This window comes from Pseudoliparis swirei, chromosome 8 (genome assembly GCF_029220125.1).
Source record: "Pseudoliparis swirei isolate HS2019 ecotype Mariana Trench chromosome 8, NWPU_hadal_v1, whole genome shotgun sequence".
Lineage (NCBI taxonomy): Eukaryota > Metazoa > Chordata > Actinopteri > Perciformes > Liparidae > Pseudoliparis > Pseudoliparis swirei.
In genome coordinates, this window is record NC_079395.1 from 23,978,892 (window position 1) to 23,996,508 (window position 17,617).

General features: G+C 46.2%; 1 protein-coding gene across 1 annotated transcript in view; it reads right to left on the reverse strand.

Annotated features, from left to right (window-relative positions):
- Nucleotides 1-17,617, reverse strand: part of LOC130197876 (xenotropic and polytropic retrovirus receptor 1 homolog) — a 60,167-nt gene that overhangs the window by 29,035 nt on the left and 13,515 nt on the right. The window contains exon 2 of the mRNA XM_056420841.1: nucleotides 720-771. Within this exon, the coding sequence (XP_056276816.1) occupies nucleotides 720-771 (52 nt within the window). The remainder of the gene's footprint in view (nucleotides 1-719; nucleotides 772-17,617) is intronic.

Below are 17,617 nucleotides of genomic sequence, written 5' to 3' on the forward strand. Positions count from 1 at the left end.
AATATGACATCAATTTTATTCTAAAAAAAACTGTTTTGCCACTTTTATATTGGTGTTATAAAAAAATTTAAAAAAGGGGGAATTTAAAACATGATTCCACCAATGTCTACTCTATTGGAAATGTAAGGGCACAAATCTCAACAAGGGAAGTGTTTACGGACTATTATTTGACATATGTGCCGTTTCACCAGAGACAGAGGAGGTCATCTCACAGCTCCACCCACATGGAGAAAGAGTTTGACATTATACCAAAGTAACCAGCGGAGGAGTGATACACAATCACCTCATACAGACAACACCACTATCTCAGCAGGGCAGCAGCACAGAAATACATGAGGACTCTTAAATATCAGATCTGTCATCTAAAGCCGTCTTAATCAATGATCTAATATCAGACACATTGATTCAGACTGAAACCGGAGTCATGAAGTGTGAGCATAAGTTAATCAATGAACTGCTTCAATGATAAGAGAACCATTAGAGGCCACATTAAACATCATGTTGTCAGAGTTTCGGGAGAATAAACAACTTATTATTCCTTTTAATCAACAATATTACTTTCATGATGTCATCAAGCGATGCACAAATCAGACGTGGTTAATTCTTTGTGAACTATTTGATGTGCTGAACATCCAATGATGACACAGCGGTGGAGGAGTGGTGCATGTCTGTGTACGTCTTCCACATGCAGGACTCGTGGAAGACGCAGCAGCTCTTACCTTCAATGGACGGGGCCTGGTCCTGAGCAGCGTACAGCATCTCCTTGAAGGCCTGCAGACAGAAGCAGAGGGTCATCACAGGTTCAGCCAACATGCCACGAAACACAGGCCACTGCCATGACAGACGGGGACTCATCACACGCTCCATTTATTTACATGGATTGCAACTCCACTGATGGGGAGAATTAGTAGCTAAATGGGTTGCTTGTGACTTTAAAGATCATTTTAAAGATATGTCTAAGCAATACAAGTCCCTAAAAGGGTCTGAAAAGCTGCTCAATCTAAAGAGAAGTCTACCAAGTTGGCAACATTGTTAGCTCGCGCCCAATTGGTTGGCTCGCCCCCGATTGGTTAGTTCGCGCCCGATTGGTTAGCTCGCCCACGATTGGTTAGCTCGCGCCTGGTTGGTTAGCTCGCCCACGATTGGTTAGCTCGCCCCCGATTGGTTAGCTCGCGCCCGATTGGTTAGCTCGCCCCCGATTGGTTAGCTCGCGCCCGATTGGTTAGCTCGCCGCCGATTGACTAGCTCGCCTAATGGAGTGACCTTTAAGGTGGACCAGCCTTTAACGTGGACCAGCCTTTAAGGTGGACTAGCCTTTAACGTGGACCAGCCTTTAAGGTGGACCAGCCTTTAAGGTGGACTAGCCTTTAACGTGGACCAGCCTTTAAGGTGGACCAGCCTTTAAGGTGGACCAGCCTTTAAGGTGGACTAGCCTTTAACGTGGACCAGCCTTTAAGGTGGACCAGCCTTTAACGTGGACCAGCCTTTAAGGTGGACCAGCCTTTAAGGTGGACTAGCCTTTAACGTGGACCAGCCTTTAAGGTGGACCAGCCTTTAACGTGGACCAGCCTTTAAGGTGGACCAGCCTTTAAGGTGGACCAGCCATATATTTCCATAGTCCTGAGTCCTGACAAGCCAAACGTGTATTCTGAGTGCATCCTTCATAAACCACACAGTCTGGACCAACACACTGTGCCAGACGTGCTCAATGACTGGATGTCAATCCGTGTTGGCCTGTGAGGACGTTGCTGGGATGGATTAGTATAATGTGGCTCTCCTCCTGTAAGGCAGTGCCGATGAAGCAGCCAGCCGTCTCCCTCATGCTGCATTAGTAAATCTGCAGTGTGTCATGCAGCTGGAGCAGACACCAGTAATTCAGTCTGGGTAAGTACTGGTAGCAGAGCAGGACAGTCTTCCTCTTTCATGCTCACCCAGCCAGTATCTCAGACTGCCACAAAGGCCTCACTGTGAGCCAGACTGCCTGCCCCCAGCCGGAGGGCCAGAGAGCTGGCTCAAGGTCAGGCTGGAGCCCACACAGCCAGCCGGTCCTCACTGGTTCTGCAGCACTATGTCCACACCGCTGACCAACGGCAACACACAGATGCACAGACACATCGATACGAGCACGCCCACTCCACAGCCTGCCAACACACATGTTCATCCAGAGCGACTCTGGGCCCAGCAGTGGGCTTACATCCCTGGATCCCGACAGCTACCGCTGGAACAGAAGAATGAAGAGTTGTTCCTGAGGCCAACAGGGAGCTCAGGGACTCGTGTTAGCCCAAGAGAGGAGCCTCAGATACGCATACATCATGGGAGGCGTGTTGCATGGTTTCCACAGATCGTTGTGCCTTTATTGATCGCCTATATGAGGAGAGCGAGATCAATACAAAGTGGTTTACTACTGTAACCTGAGAGATCAAGCACTTAGCAGAGAGGTTTAAATATTGGGAGAAATAAAAGGATATTATTTAGCTCTACAGGCTCCTCTTCTAACCAACATCCCTGGGGGGCAGACAGTCACTACAGGTAAGAGGAGACTGAGGACGTTCCTCTTTGATGGAGTTCACCTGGTCCAGACCTAGAGACGCTGCTAGAGGCTGAGAGGCTGAGGGGGACGAGAGGATACACTGAGCTCCTCTCTCCTCTCTCCTTAAGGACGCTTAGGATACACTGAGCTCCTCTCTCCTCTCTCCTTATGGACGCTTAGGATACACTGAGCTCCCCTCTCCTCTCTCCTTATGGACGCTTAGGATACACTGAGCTCCTCTCTCCTCTCTCCTTATGAACGCTTAGGATACACTGAGCTCCTCTCTCCTCTCTCCTTATGGACGCTTAGGATACACTGAGCTCCTCTCTCCTCTCTCCTTATGGACGCTTAGGATACACTGAGCTCCTCTCTCCTTATGGACGCTAGGATACACTGAGCTCCTCTCTCCTTATGAACGCTAGGATACACTGAGCTCCTCTCTCCTCTCTCCTTATGGACGCTTAGGATACACTGAGCTCCTCTCTCCTCTCCTCTCTCTTTATGGACGCTTAGGATACACTGAGCTCCTCTCTCCTCTCTCCTTATGGACGCTTAGGATACACTGAGCTCCTCTCTCCTCTCTCCTTATGGACGCTAGGATACACTGAGCTCCTCTCTCCTTATGGACGCTTAGGATACACTGAGCTCCTCTCTCCTTATGGACGCTAGGATACACTGAGCTCCTCTCTCCTTATGGACGCTAGGATACACTGAGCTCCTCTCTCCTTATGGATGCTAGGATACACTGAGCTCCTCTCTCCTTATGGACGCTAGGATACACTGAGCTCCTCTCTCCTCTCTCCTTATGGACGCTTAGGATACACTGAGCACCTCTCTCCTCTCTCCTTATGGACGCTTAGGATATACACTGAGCTCCTCTCTCCTCTCCCCTTATGGACGCTTAGGATACACTGAGCTCCTCTCTCCTCTCTCCTTATGGACGCTTAGGATACACTGAGCTCCTCTTTCCTCATGGACGCTTAGGATACACTGAGCACCTCTCTCCTCTCTCCTTATGGACGCTTAGGATACACTGAGCTCCTCTCTCCTCTCTCCTTATGGACGCTTAGGATACACTGAGCTCCTCTCCTCTCTCCTTATGGACGCTTAGGATACACTGAGCTCCTCTCTCCTCTCTCCTTATGGACGCTTAGGATACACTGAGCACCTCTCTCCTCTCTCCTTATGGATGCTTAGGATATACACTGAGCTCCTCTCTCCTCTCCTTATGGTTGAATGTCATCCCTCCATCACACATTACTAACTCTACTTCCTCCCCGGAGTCCTTTATGACTTGTAGGGTCCATTGGACCTGCTGGTCTGAAGCCTCAGGCAATGGCTCTGCTGGTTGAGTTGAATAGAGTGGAGGTGTTGGAGTAACCAGGTACAGAGTAAAGTAGTCAAACCCAGAGTGCTAGGTGTACCATCGGTTTCCTGTTAACAGCAGAGCTGAAACCAACACACACATTGTGATGGCGGTGTTATGGTTCTCCCGATGAGTGATGGCCGAGTGGAGACGCACCGGGTGGAATGTTGTCCTGACATCCCGCTGCTGGTTTGGAGTCTCATTTCATCAGTGTTATTTTTCCAGCGAGCAGACGTTAGTGTGAAGCATGCTGGGTAGTGGGAAACAAGCTTGTGTTCCGGCTGCTTAGCTCTGAAACCGGCTGAGTGGTCAGAAGATTTGGAAGCCAGGGATCCCTGCACTTTCTTTTCCGATGTGTATAAATATATTCTTGTCATAAATGTAGCTCGATGTATGCAGCATCTACACACTTCACTGCTACCACGGCTATATTAATTATACTAAGTTATATCAAGTCAAAATTCAGCGTTCTACTAAACAACTCAGAAAGTCTTTGGTTCCCGCAGCAGTTCCATCTTTTAATGAACACCTTTAGTTTTTTAGATTTAGATGTAGCATCTTTGTGATGGTCATGTGTGATGGGGCACCTTCTGGTTGTGTGTCTATCGTTGTCTGTATGAATTGTTGGTGGTGAATGGGTTTCCCCACAGGGGATTAATAAAGTTTACTCATCTAATTTTATACCACGGTATCTTTCCAAACAATCTTATTAGAATAACTCCACTAATAAACACTCTGCTGAAGGGGTAAAAGACTCGCTTGCTGCACGATTCTGTTCCCATCCTTCTCCTGAGGCGTGTGTGTGTGTGTGAGAGAATGTTCGTCTGCGTGAGTGAGGTCAGTCGGCCGGCTCAGAATGTGCTCAGGTGCAAGTTTCCAAAACAACCCCCTGGCAGCCGAACAAGCAGAGCAGCTCTGCTTATCCTCAGATTACCCAGCTCCTGTCCTTGTGCCCTCACTCCCTCTCTGTGGCCTGAGCCTCTTGCTGGGCCTCTTCTCTCCTCGCTCCCTCACCTTTGACCCAGACTCTTGACGTGTGGCGTCACCTCAGACTGATGACCACAGCTCTGTGGTGCTGACTGTGTGTAAAGGTATGTTCACACCCATTTGTCGCGTCGCCCAAAACGCGTGAGTTTACTTGCTCGACCATTTGCCGTGTTCACGCCATAAGCGTTGTGAAGATCCGTGAGGGGCGGGGCTTATCTCCGTGTCTCGTCTCCGTAAAGACCGTTATCATCTCCTTCATCCACCAGAATAACTAACCACTAGTTCTGCTTTATACTTGTTGAGGACATCCCACACACCCTCGTGTTTGGGTTCATAACATTAATATATATATATATATATACACACACACATGACATCCCCTTAAGGCTCACACAGCTCGGTCACTTTCACCGATGAAGTTGTTACGTCTGAAAGACTTCCAGCGCTACGAGAGCGGAACATCTAAACGCTGTTATTGTGTTCATAACATTATTATATATAATATATGTTATTGTGTTCATAACATTACAGGACTGTCTCAGAAAATTAGAATATTGTGATGAAGTTCTTTATTTTCTGTAATGCAATTAAAAAAACAAAAATGTCATGCATTCTGGATTCATTACAAATCAACTGAAATATTGCAAGCCTTTTATTCTTTTAATATTGCTGATTATGGCTTACAGCTTAAGAAAACTCTAAAATCCTATCTCATAAAATTTTAATATTTCCTCAGACCAAGTAAAAAAAAGATTTATAACAGCTGAGTGTTTGTCAAGGCTCAGGAAACCCTTGCAGGTGTTTCGAGTTAATTAGACAATTCAAGTGATTTGTTTAATACCCTACTAGTATACTTTTTCATGATATTCTAATATTTAGAGATAGGATATTTGAGTTTTCTTAAGCTGTAAGCCATAATCAGCAATATTAAAAGAATAAAAGGCTTGCAATATTTCAGTTGATTTGTAATGAATCCAGAATGCATGACATTTGTGTTTTTTTAATTGCATTTTAGAAAATAAAGAACTTCATCACAATATTCTAATTTTCTGAGACAGTCCTGTATATGTAATATATGTTATTGTGTTTATAACATTATAATATATGTTATTGTGTTCATAACATTATAATATAGAATATGTTATTGCGTTGATAACATTATTATATATAATATATGTTATTGTGTTCATAACATTATAATATGTAATATATGTTATTGTGTTGATAACATTATTATGTATAATATATATTATTGTGTTTATAACATTATAATATATAATATGTTATTGTGTTGATAACATTATTATGTATAATATATGTTTTTGTGTTCATAACAGCAGTGGGACAGCGATGACACGCGGAGCAACTCAAGAGCTGATTGGCCCTGAGTTGCCAAATTACCGCCTCAAAGTTGAAATATTTCAACTAGGGGCGACAATTACGCCGCTGTAAATGCATCGCCCCAAAGGCGCCGCCCGGAAAAATGTTGTGTCTATCCCAGCCACACGCGTCTGTACGGTGACTTTTCATGGGATTTGGTCGCGCGGAAAAATCTCGCCGCTTTTGGTGTGACCGCAGCTTCAGAGGCCCTTCTCATCCGGGTTGATCATCTCCTCCGAAGGGCACTATTGTTCTTCAAATGATTTAATGATGCGCTTGTGTGAATAATTTCAGTCACAGGCATTGAATATGGAGTACGTCGAGTAAGGAGATGAGGTTCCTCTAGGAGCCTTAGAGATAGAGTAAGGAGATGAGTTTCCTCTGTCTGAGCCTTAGAGATAGAGGAAGGAGATGAGGTTCCTCTAGGAGCCTTAGAGATAGAGTAAGGAGATGAGGTTCCTCTAGGAGCCTTAGAGATAGAGTAAGGAGACAAGGTTCCTCTGTAGGAGCCTTAGAGATAGAGTAAGGAGATGAGGTTCCTCTGTAGGAGCCTTAGAGATAGAGTAAGGAGATGAGGTTCTTCTGTAGGAGCCTCAGAGATAGAGTAAGGAGATGAGGTTCCTCTGTAGGAGCCTTAGAGATAGAGTAAGGAGATGAGGTTCCTCTGTAGGAGCCTTAGAGATAGAGTAAGGAGATGAGTTTCCTCTGTAGGAGCCTTAGAGATAGAGTAAGGAGATGAGGTTCCTCTGTAGGAGCCTTAGAGATAGAGTAAGGAGATGAGGTTCCTCTGTAGGAGCCTTAGAGATAGAGGAAGGAGATGAGGTTCCTCTGTAGGAGCCTTAGAGATAGAGTAAGGAGATGAGGTTCCTCTGTAGGAGCCTTAGAGATAGAGTAAGGAGATGAGGTTCCTCTGTAGGAGCCTTAGAGATAGAGTAAGGAGATGAGGTTCCTCTGTAGGAGCCTAGAGATAGAGTAAGGAGATGAGGTTCCTCTGTAGGAGCCTTAGAGATAGAGTAAGGAGATGAGGTTCCTCTAGGAGCCTTAGAGATAGAGTAAGGAGATGAGATTCCTCTGTAGGAGCCTTAGAGATAGAGTAAGGAGATGAGTTTCCTCTGTCGGAGCCTTAGAGATAGAGTAAGGAGATGAGGTTCCTCTGTAGGAGCCTTAGAGATAGAGTAAGGAGATGAGGTTCCTCTGTAGGAGCCTTAGAGATAGAGGAAGGAGATGAGGTTCCTCTGTAGGAGCCTTAGAGATAGAGTAAGGAGATGAGATTCCTCTGTAGGAGCCTTAGAGATATAGTAAGGAGATGAGTTTCCTCTGTAGGAGCCTTAGAGATAGAGTAAGGAGATGAGGTTCCTCTGTAGGAGCCTTAGAGATAGAGTAAGGAGATGAGTTTCCTCTGTAGGAGCCTTAGAGATAGAGTAAGGAGATGAGATTCCTCTGTAGGAGCCTTAGAGATAGAGGAAGGAGATGAGGTTCCTCTAGGAGCCTTAGAGATAGAGTAAGGAGATGAGTTTCCTCTGTAGGAGCCTTAGAGATAGAGTAAGGAGATGAGGTTCCTCTGTAGGAGCCTTAGAGATAGAGGAAGGAGATGAGGTTCCTCTAGGAGCCTTAGAGATAGAGTAAGGAGATGAGTTTCCTCTGTAGGAGCCTTAGAGATAGAGTAAGGAGATGAGGTTCCTCTAGGAGCCTTACAGATAGAGTAAGGAGATGAGGTTCCTCTGTAGGAGCCTTACAGATAGAGGAAGGAGATGAGGTTCCTCTGTAGGAGCCTTAGAGATAGAGTAAGGAGATGAGGTTCCTCTGTAGGCGCCTTAGAGATAGAGTAAGGAGATGAGGTTCCTCTGTAGGAGCCTTACAGATAGAGGAAGGAGATGAGGTTCCTCTAGGAGCCTTACAGATAGAGTAAGGAGATGAGGTTCCTCTAAGAGCCTTAGAGATAGAGTAAGGAGATGAGGTTCCTCTGTAGAAGCCTTACAGATAGAGGAAGGAGATGAGGTTCCTCCGCTCGCCCCTGCCGATGTTTCCATAGACTAGAGAAGTGTTGTACACGTCCAGCTGCATTCAGGGCGCTCGTGTCGGGTGAACTTGGCTCAGTTGGCAGCGACGGGGCAGAAGACAGGATGTCTGATCAAGGCGGGGCTTACAAGACAGGGGGCAGCTGTGGGAACCCAGAAGAGGCCGATGCATGTGTATGTGCATGGACCATGTGCAAGTATGTGATCCTCTCATACTAGTCAGGCGGGAGTCCATTCCACCAGCAATCAACTATTGGTTCTCACATTCCTATGACCTTTGAACCAGTTTCCTCACTCCGTCACAGTTTCTCCTCCCCCTACATGGTTCCCTTTGGTCCCAGGAGGGGGTTAATACCAGAGTTGGTTTGAAGATTAAGTCAGAGTGTTGAGAAGCATCACATTCCATGCTCTTCTCTTGTAATCCCTCTCTTGTGTGTCCAGTCAGTCTCATTTTCCTTCTGTGAGAATCATCCTGACTGATTATTTGTGAGTCTGCGTCCATCCTGACCTCTGTGTGTCCGCCCCTTCATGTTCCTCCCTTCTCCTCTCTTGTGATTTACTTTCCGCCCTGATCAGATAGGACCAGCAGAACCAGGAGCGGCGTTCCATGACTACACGCCGCTGAAGACGGCGTCACAGAAGGACCAATTTATCATATCAATGTGTTGATGAGGCCAGTCCGCCTGTTGCCCTCGTCAAGCCATTATGTGGGCCAATGTCACATGACCATGTCATATTTACCAGGTGGCAGTGTTCACATGTTCATCAGTCACTCAGGGTGTCACATTAACTGGGCTGAACAAAAAGCCACTGGTGTAAAGGTAAAGGCCGGCCATGAACTCCATCAACCACCGGTTAGAAGTGCATTTTCAATTTGTAGGTAATAGAAGTTTTTACACTTGGCGTGATGGGAATGTTGCTGTACCAACAAAAGTGGGTTGGAAGCAGACTTAGCGGATAAAATATGAGGTGTGTGAGATGTGCAACCTAAATGAAGCCAAAAAATGCCCCCATAATTTAGATAATTTAATAGCGTTTTCGTTCTTTTTGTCCCATCTGTATTGCCTGAACTAGGTAGGTACGCAAAAAAAATCAAGAAATATCATTTTTTATTATATAAAAAAGAAAGAAATAAGTTATAATTTGTAATAGTCGTTTAAAAAAATGTAAGAAATAAAAATAAATAAGAATAGAGGTTAATATTATTAACTGATTTATGTTTTTACATTACATTACATGTCATTTAACAGACGCTTTTAACCAAAGCGACTTACAATAAGTGCATTTCAACCTAGAGTACAAACTAAGAACAACAAGAATACAGGAAGTAACATTTCCTCAACATAGTCGAACTACAAAAGTACCATAAGTAAGTGCTATCTAAGTGCCACTGAAGTGCTAATCTGTGTTTTAATCCAGATATAGTCGGAAAAGGTGTGTTTTCAGTCTCCGACGGAAGATGTAGAGACTTTCTGCTGTCCTGATGTCAGTGGGGAGCCCGCTCCACCACTGAGGAGCCAGGACAGCAAACAGTCTGGATTTCGAGTGATTAGCTCGAGGTGCAGGAGGCACAAGTCGATTGGCTGTTGCCGAGCGGAGCGAACGTGCCGGGGTACGGTGTGACCATATCCCGGATGTAGACGGGCCCGATCCGTCTAGACCACGGTACGCCAGGACCAGTGTTTTGTAGCGGATGCGAGCAGCCACCGTAACCAGTGGAGAGGCGGAGGAGCGGAGTGGTGTGGGTGAATTTCGGGAGGCTGAAGACCAGTCGAGCTGCTGCATTCTGGATGAGCTGCAGAGGTCGGATGGCCTTAGCGGGTCGACCAGCCAGGAGGGAGTTGCAGTAGTCAAGGCGTGAAATGACCAGAGCCTGGATCAGAACCTGCGCCGCCTTCTGAGTAAGAAGAGGACGTATTCTCCTGATGTTGTGCAGCATGTACCTACAGGAACGCGTCGTCGCAGCGATGTTGGCCGTCAGGGAGAGTTGACTGTCGAGTGTCACCCCGAGGTTCCTGGCAGTCAGGGTAGGGGCCAACACAGAGCTGTTGAAGGTGATAGTCAGGTCATGGGTGGGGGAGCCTTTCCCTGGAAGGAATAGTAGCTCAGTCTTGTCAGGGTTGATCTTCAGGTGGTGAGCAGACATCCACTGAGAGATGTCAGTCAGACAGGCAGAGATTCGTGCAGCCACCTGTGTTTCGGACGGTGGAAACGAGAAGATCAGTTGGGTGTCATCAGCATAGCTATGGTAGGAGAAGCCATGCGAACGAATGACAGAGCCGAGAGAATTTGTGTACAGAGAGAAGAGGAGGGGACCCAGGACGGAGCCTTGAGGAACCCCAGTAGTGAGAGGACAAGGATCAGACACAGATCCTCTCCAAGTTACCCGGTAGGTGCGGTCTTTAAGGTAGGAAGAGAAAAGAGCGAGTGCAGTGCCTGAGATCCCCAGGTCCTGAAGAGAAGAGATCAGGATCTGGTGGTTCACGGTGTCAAATGCTGCAGAAAGGTCGAGAAGGATAAGGACAGAGGAGAGAGAGGCTGCTCTAGCAGTGTGAAGCTGCTCAGAGACAGCCAGGAGGCCAGTCTCTGTCGAGTGGCCGGCCTTGAATCCAGACTGGTGAGGGTCAAGAAGGTTGTTACTGTGGAGATAGGACACTTGGCTCAAGATAGCTCGCTCCAGAGTTTTGGAGAGAAAAGGTAGAAGAGAGACCGGTCTGTAGTTGCTGACTTCAGACGGGTCGAGCGTGGGTTTCTTCAGGAGAGGGTTGACTCTCGCCTCCTTCAGAGAGTCAGGGAAACAGCCAGTTGAGAGGGAGCTGTTAATAAGATGGGTGAGGAAGGTCAGAAGGTCAGGAGCAATAGCCTGGAGAATGGGAGACGGGACGGCGTCAAGGGCGCAGGTGGTCGGTCGGGCGGAGGTCACCAAGCTAAGAACTTGATTGGGAGACAAGGGGGTGAAAGAGGAAAGAGAGGGGGATGAAGAAGTTAGTGTTGGTGAGGTGATAGAAGATGGATTTGTAAAGGAGGAGCGATGTCGTCTATCTTGTTTGTAAAGTAGTCGACAAAGTAGCTCGCCAAAACGGTGGAAGGAGGAGGGGGACCGGGGATCAAGGAGGTTGGAAAAGATAGAGAAGAGTTTTTTGGGGTTAGAGAAGGAAGACTGAATTTTGGTCAGGTAGAACGAGCTTTTGGCTGCAGAGATAGAGGTAGAGAATGAGGAGAGGAGAGATTGATAGAAGAGCAAGTCTTCCGCTTGATTCGATTTGCGCCATTTTCTTTCCGTCGCTCGCAGGGTGGCTCTCTCGGCGCACCGAGTCCGACAACCACGGAGCCGGAGAGGATTTCCGAACCGGTCGTGTCTTAAAAGGACAAAGAGAATCAAGAGATGAAGACAGGGAAGAGAGGAGAGTGTCTGCGGCAGAGTTAGGATGCATGAGTGAGAAGCAGTCAGTTGAGGGAGAGCAGATAGGACAGAGGAGGCCAGAGAGGAGGGGCAGAGGGTGCGAATGTTGCGCGTACAGGTGCAGAGTCTGTAGATATGGGTGGGTTGTCAGTACCAGAGAGCGAGAGAGAGTAAGAGATGAAGAAGTGGTCAGAGACATGGAGAGGAGTCACAGTGAGGTTAGAGGTAGAGCAGTTTCTTGTGAAAATGTAGTCACGGTGGTTGCCGGCTTTGTGAGTAGGAGGGGAGGGACTGAGTGAGAGGTTAAAGGAAGACAGTAAGAGTAAGAGATCACATGACTTCTCTGTCTGGATGTTAAAGTCACCCAGAAGGATGAGCGGGGGGCCGTGTTCCGCGAAGTTCGATAGGAGGACGTCTAGCTCGTCCAAGAAATCTCCCAAAGAACCAGGGGGACGGTAGAGAACAACAATGTGAAGTTGAACCGGATGAGTAACCCTCACAGCATGGAACTCAAAAGTCAGTGGGATAAAGAGTGGAAGCGGGTAGGGACAGAAACACCATGTGGGTGAGATGAGTAAACCTGCACCTCCACCCCGACCAGAGGGTCTGGGTGTGTGGCTGAAGGAGAAGGCAGAGGAGAGAGCAGCCGGGGTAGACGTGTTGTCTGCTGTGATCCAGGTCTCAGTGAGAGCCAGGAAGTCAAGCGACTGCTCCAAGGCAAAGCCAGAGATGAAGTCGGCCTTGCGGTTGGCTGACTGACAGTTCCAGAGGCCTCCTGTGACCAGGTGCTGGGTGTGAGTAGAACGGGTAGGAAGGATAACAGAGGAGGGGTTCCGGTACATGAATGAGCGAGTCCTATAGTAACTACGAGTAGAGATACGCACAGGTATGGAAAAGACACACATATTCAAAAAATGGGGAAATACTCAGCCACCCCCGAAGACTCCAACGGAAGACTCCTATGTCTTTGTCCTCCGAGTCTCGACTCCAACGGAAGACTCCTATGTCTTTGTCCTCCGAGTCTTCGTCCGATGAGTCACGCTGACGCTACAGCTGACGCGAAAAACCCCACCCGGTTATGAGCCCAAGTTAGTGCCAATTACCTCCAGCCGCGTTGACACCGCCCCTTGGCTTTTGGTATTCAAATGACACTCAATAGAAACCAGGTGACGATCGCTCGTCCAATCAGTGAAGATTCAGGTGTCGGAACACAGGACACACCTCTCTACCAAAACAACTCCTTAAAACAGGACAGACTAACAATCTAGCAGCTTTAAACAACAAATACAACAGTAACTTTAGCAGATAAAACTAGTTTAAAGAAGATACTTAGCAGGATCCAAGTAGTCAGTAGTCTCGCCTCACAGGTAGAAAATTCCGTTTGTTTTGTTCAAAAAATTCTAAGAAAAAACTTTGAATCTGTAGACCACTGCCTAATAGTCTTATGATTGCCTAATAGTCTTATTATTGCCCAATAGTCTTATTATTGCCCAATAGTCTTATTACTGTCTAATAGTCTTATTATTGCCTAATAGTCTTATTACTGTCTAATAGTCTTATTATTGCCTAATAGTCTTATTATTGCCCAATAGTCTTATTATTGCCATTTTTATGACAATTGCTCATATCCTGCAAGCCTAAATAAATATCTTAATATTTGTTTTTCAAAGGTTAAATGTTATTTCACAAGTTTCAAAAAGTGCCGCAATTTCTTTTTAAATGCCCTGGAGTTCAGTCAGTGGGGGCAAAACAGCCCCCTAAAAGATCTGTAGATGTTCAACCCTGCCTGGAAGGGCCGTGAGGTCAGTGACCTCTGGACACCAACATCTACAATCAGCTCATCTTTCATTTTGAGCCAAATTGGAAGACATTTGAAGATCAAACTGTAACCTTCCGATCTTCTCATTTCTGAATCCCCTCTTGGTGTGATGGCACCTGCCGGATGCCGATAGTGACCCAGTGACAGGAGAGGAGGGACTTGTGCACCAGTCACAATGTATGCTGCATTTGGATGGGATCCAGAACAGTCGAATCAAAGAACAGATAAACTAACCAAAGGTTCTGATCCAACGGCAACCAATCGTGATCGGACGATATCTCGGTTGTAAAACCGTTTGATCGGTGGTCCCGTAGCCGAAAGCCTCAGCTGGCACGGCGCCACTGGACACCAACGTTGCAGACTCATCATCCTGCCATGCAACCTCACATGGAGCAGCCTCCGGGGTCCACAGCAGCCGGTGGCCCTCATTGACTCAATGAACGGTGTGTTATCAATGCTCATCTCAGGAGGCCTCAGCAGGGCCAGTGGTGGATGGTCCGCTCTCAACTGCACTTTGAGGTTCTGATTTGACATCTCAGCCCCTGGTTCTCTCCAACACTAACCCTCGCCACGCTGGTTCTATGTTCACAGGTAAGCCGCAGGTATAATGGCAGCAATATTCCTGTAAATATAGTATCATTATTATCTGAACACTGAACGACGGCTTTGTCTCTTGGGCCAGGACCCGACCTCTGAGCTCAGGAAGCCCTGACCAGATGAAGTGCTTTGAGGCGCAGAGAAAAGGTGATTGACAGATACTTAATAAGACAATGCTCTGAATCCTTCTTCTTCCTGTGATCTAGATCACTGTACAACGTAAACTCAGACATTCCGGCTTCAGTTGAAAACAGATCGTGAGCTCTTAAGACTAATGTTTACGCTGAGAAGCCCAAACACCCGCATACCCTTTCCACTTCCTGTTACCTTCTGGCCAAGCAGGCTTCTCTCACACAGACCCTCTTAAACCAAGGCGGGTTCAATCATTATGCATGATGCTATGTATTGAATTGCAAGGTGGTCAAATATGATTTAGCTTTAGACCGTATTCAAGATAAGACTTTATCTTGGACGACCATATTGTCTCGAAACCACAATCACACAAGGGAACACTTACATGTATTCATTCTAGACAACTTTGGTCTTTTCACCACAGAACAGAAATGAAGAAAATAAAAACAAAAAGGGGGGTGGTTAGCTGTGTTCTCTCAAAACATGATAAACCCTGAGAACCATTCAAGGTCTGTGATCTCGTGTTGTCGTTGACGTGTAAACATGGTTCATTTTAGGGCTGCAACAACGAATCGATAAAATCGATAAAAATCGATTATTAAAATAGTTGCCAACGAATTTCATTATCGATTCGTTGTGTCGTGCGATTATTACGGCGCTCAATATTTTTGGGGCGGCTTTAGCTCAGTGGGGTAAGAGGGCCGTCCTGCAACCGCAGGGTTGTGGGTTCGATCCCCGCTCTCCCCATTAGTTGCAAGTCGAGTGTCCTTGAGCAAGGCACTGAACCCCAGTTGCTTCCCGGGCTTCACCGCAGCCCACTGCTCCTTAATACCTAAGGATGGGTTAAATGCAGAGAACTAATTTCCCTTGGTGACCAGTGAACAGGTTCATCACCATGTGTGACAGCAGATGAACAGGTTCATCACCATGACCAGTGAACAGGTTCATCACCAGCGGGCCAGGTGAACAAAATAATAAATCGGAACGCGTCTCTGATATTGTTCAGGGGGCGGAGCCACATGGGGACCACTGCTCAGGAGAGGAGAGCTGTCAGTCTGTTTGTGACGGTTCATCACCATGGTGACCAGTGAACAGGTTCATCACATGGTGACCAGTGAACAGGTTCATCACCATGGTGACCAGTGAACAGGTTCATCACCATGGTGACCAGTGGACAGGTTCATCACCATGGTGACCAGTGAACAGGTTCATCACCATGCTGACCAGTGAACAGGTTCATCACCATGGTGACCAGTGGACAGGTTCATCACCATGCTGACCAGTGAACAGGTTCATCACCATGGTGACCAGTGAACAGGTTCATCACATGGTGACCAGTGAACAGGTTCATCACCATGGTGACCAGTGAACAGGTTCATCACCATGGTGACCAGTGGACAGGTTCATCACCATGGTGACCAGTGGACAGGTTCATCACCATGCTGACCAGTGAACAGGTTCATCACCATGGTGACCAGTGAACAGGTTCATCACCATGGTGACCAGTGAACAGGTTCATCACCATGGTGACCAGTGGACAGGTTCATCACCATGCTGACCAGTGAACAGGTTCATCACATGGTGACCAGTGAACAGGTTCATCACCATGGTGACCAGTGAACAGGTTCATCACCATGGTGACCAGTGAACAGGTTCATCACCATGCTGACCAGTGAACAGGTTCATCACCATGGTGACCAGTGGACAGGTTCATCACCATGCTGACCAGTGAACAGGTTCATCACCATGGTGACCAGTGAACAGGTTCATCACCATGGTGACCAGTGGGTCTCCAGGACCTTTCCATGACTTTAAACCAAATTTCCATGATTAAACATTTTGTGAAAACTGTCTATAAGTGACAAAGTGAGAAGATGTAGTATTTAAAATAACAATGAGAATTCCAAAGCATACCGTATATATACCGTGTAAATTAACATTTGAATAAAACAAATTTGCATTACTTTTCCAAATATTTTGGGATTTTATTTTTTTCAATTACTTTTCTAGGCCTGCTAATAACCATTTAAAAATTCCATGACTTTTCCAGGTTTTCCATGACCGTACGGACCCTGTTTTGAATAAAGGGTTGAAAATGAATGTTTTTGTTTTTTTATCCGATTAATCGATAAAATAATCAACCGATTAATCGATTATCAAAATAATCGTTGGTTGCAGCCCTAGTTCATTTCTCCCACTTCTCACCACATCGCCCCTCTTGAGCTCTTATTCTGAGAGTTATCACTTCCAGATCATACATATCAGTCGTGATTCTTGTGATGGTGGTTCTATCGTGTGCCATCGATCCCGTCTTCCCCGAGCACCATGTCTGTTGTCAGATTACATCATCAAAGGTGGAGAAACAGGATGTGTCATAGGCCAGAACGTCGACAATAACCATATTGACATTTCCTCAAAACTGTACAATTTCCGGGCCCAAACCTATGGAATGGTGTACATTTACCGCCCCACATTTCCTCCAACATGGTTGAACCATGAACAGACATTTGCTTGTAATTTGGAGAGTAATAATGAATCCAACTACATTTTTACATTACATTACATGTCATTTAGCAGACGCTTTTATCCAAAGCGACTTACAATAAGTGCATTTCAACCTAGAGTACAAACTAAGAACAACAAGAATACATTTCTCCAACAATGTTCTCTCCTAGTTTGCCCAGATGTTGAGGATTGTTTTATCCTCTGAAATATTCACACAGAGTTCCTGTTCCCATTTCAGTCTGACATCAAATGTATTTCCTCCTTTTTCCATCAGATTGATATGTTTCTAGATTTCTTCGAGTTATAAGCTCCTATTATAGTTCTAATTATCCCATTTCTGTCCCCAAGTTAATGTGCTTTAGTTATCTAAATTGCAGGTATCTCAAGTGGTCCTGGTTATTTAGTGAATATTTATACTTCAGCTCCTGGAAACTCACTTCCATCTTTAATAACTGCATAGAGCTTATTCCATACGGAATGCATTGTTTAATCCTCTGGTCCAGAGTACATGGATAACATGTCTATCATAGTCCATCCATGGCAGAAGCTGGAGCTCTTCTTCGCATCTGTATTGTGGTACTCATCTGAACCACGTCTCTAATGTAAATCAGGGACGGCGTCGTCAGTTCCAGTAAATCGTTTGCTATATTTCTGTCTCCAACAAGGCTTTGAATTGACCTTCTCTGAGGTTGTTCCATTTGACTTCATAATCGTTGGTACTCCAGTAGATTACTGGCTTTCTGGATCACATGTTCAACTATATGTAGGGTTCTCCTGATGGTCTCCTGGGCTTGACGCCCCTTCATGAAGCCACCTGGTCCTCATCTATGATATCATTCATGAAACGCTCATATCCGTTTGCAATAATCGAGGTATATCA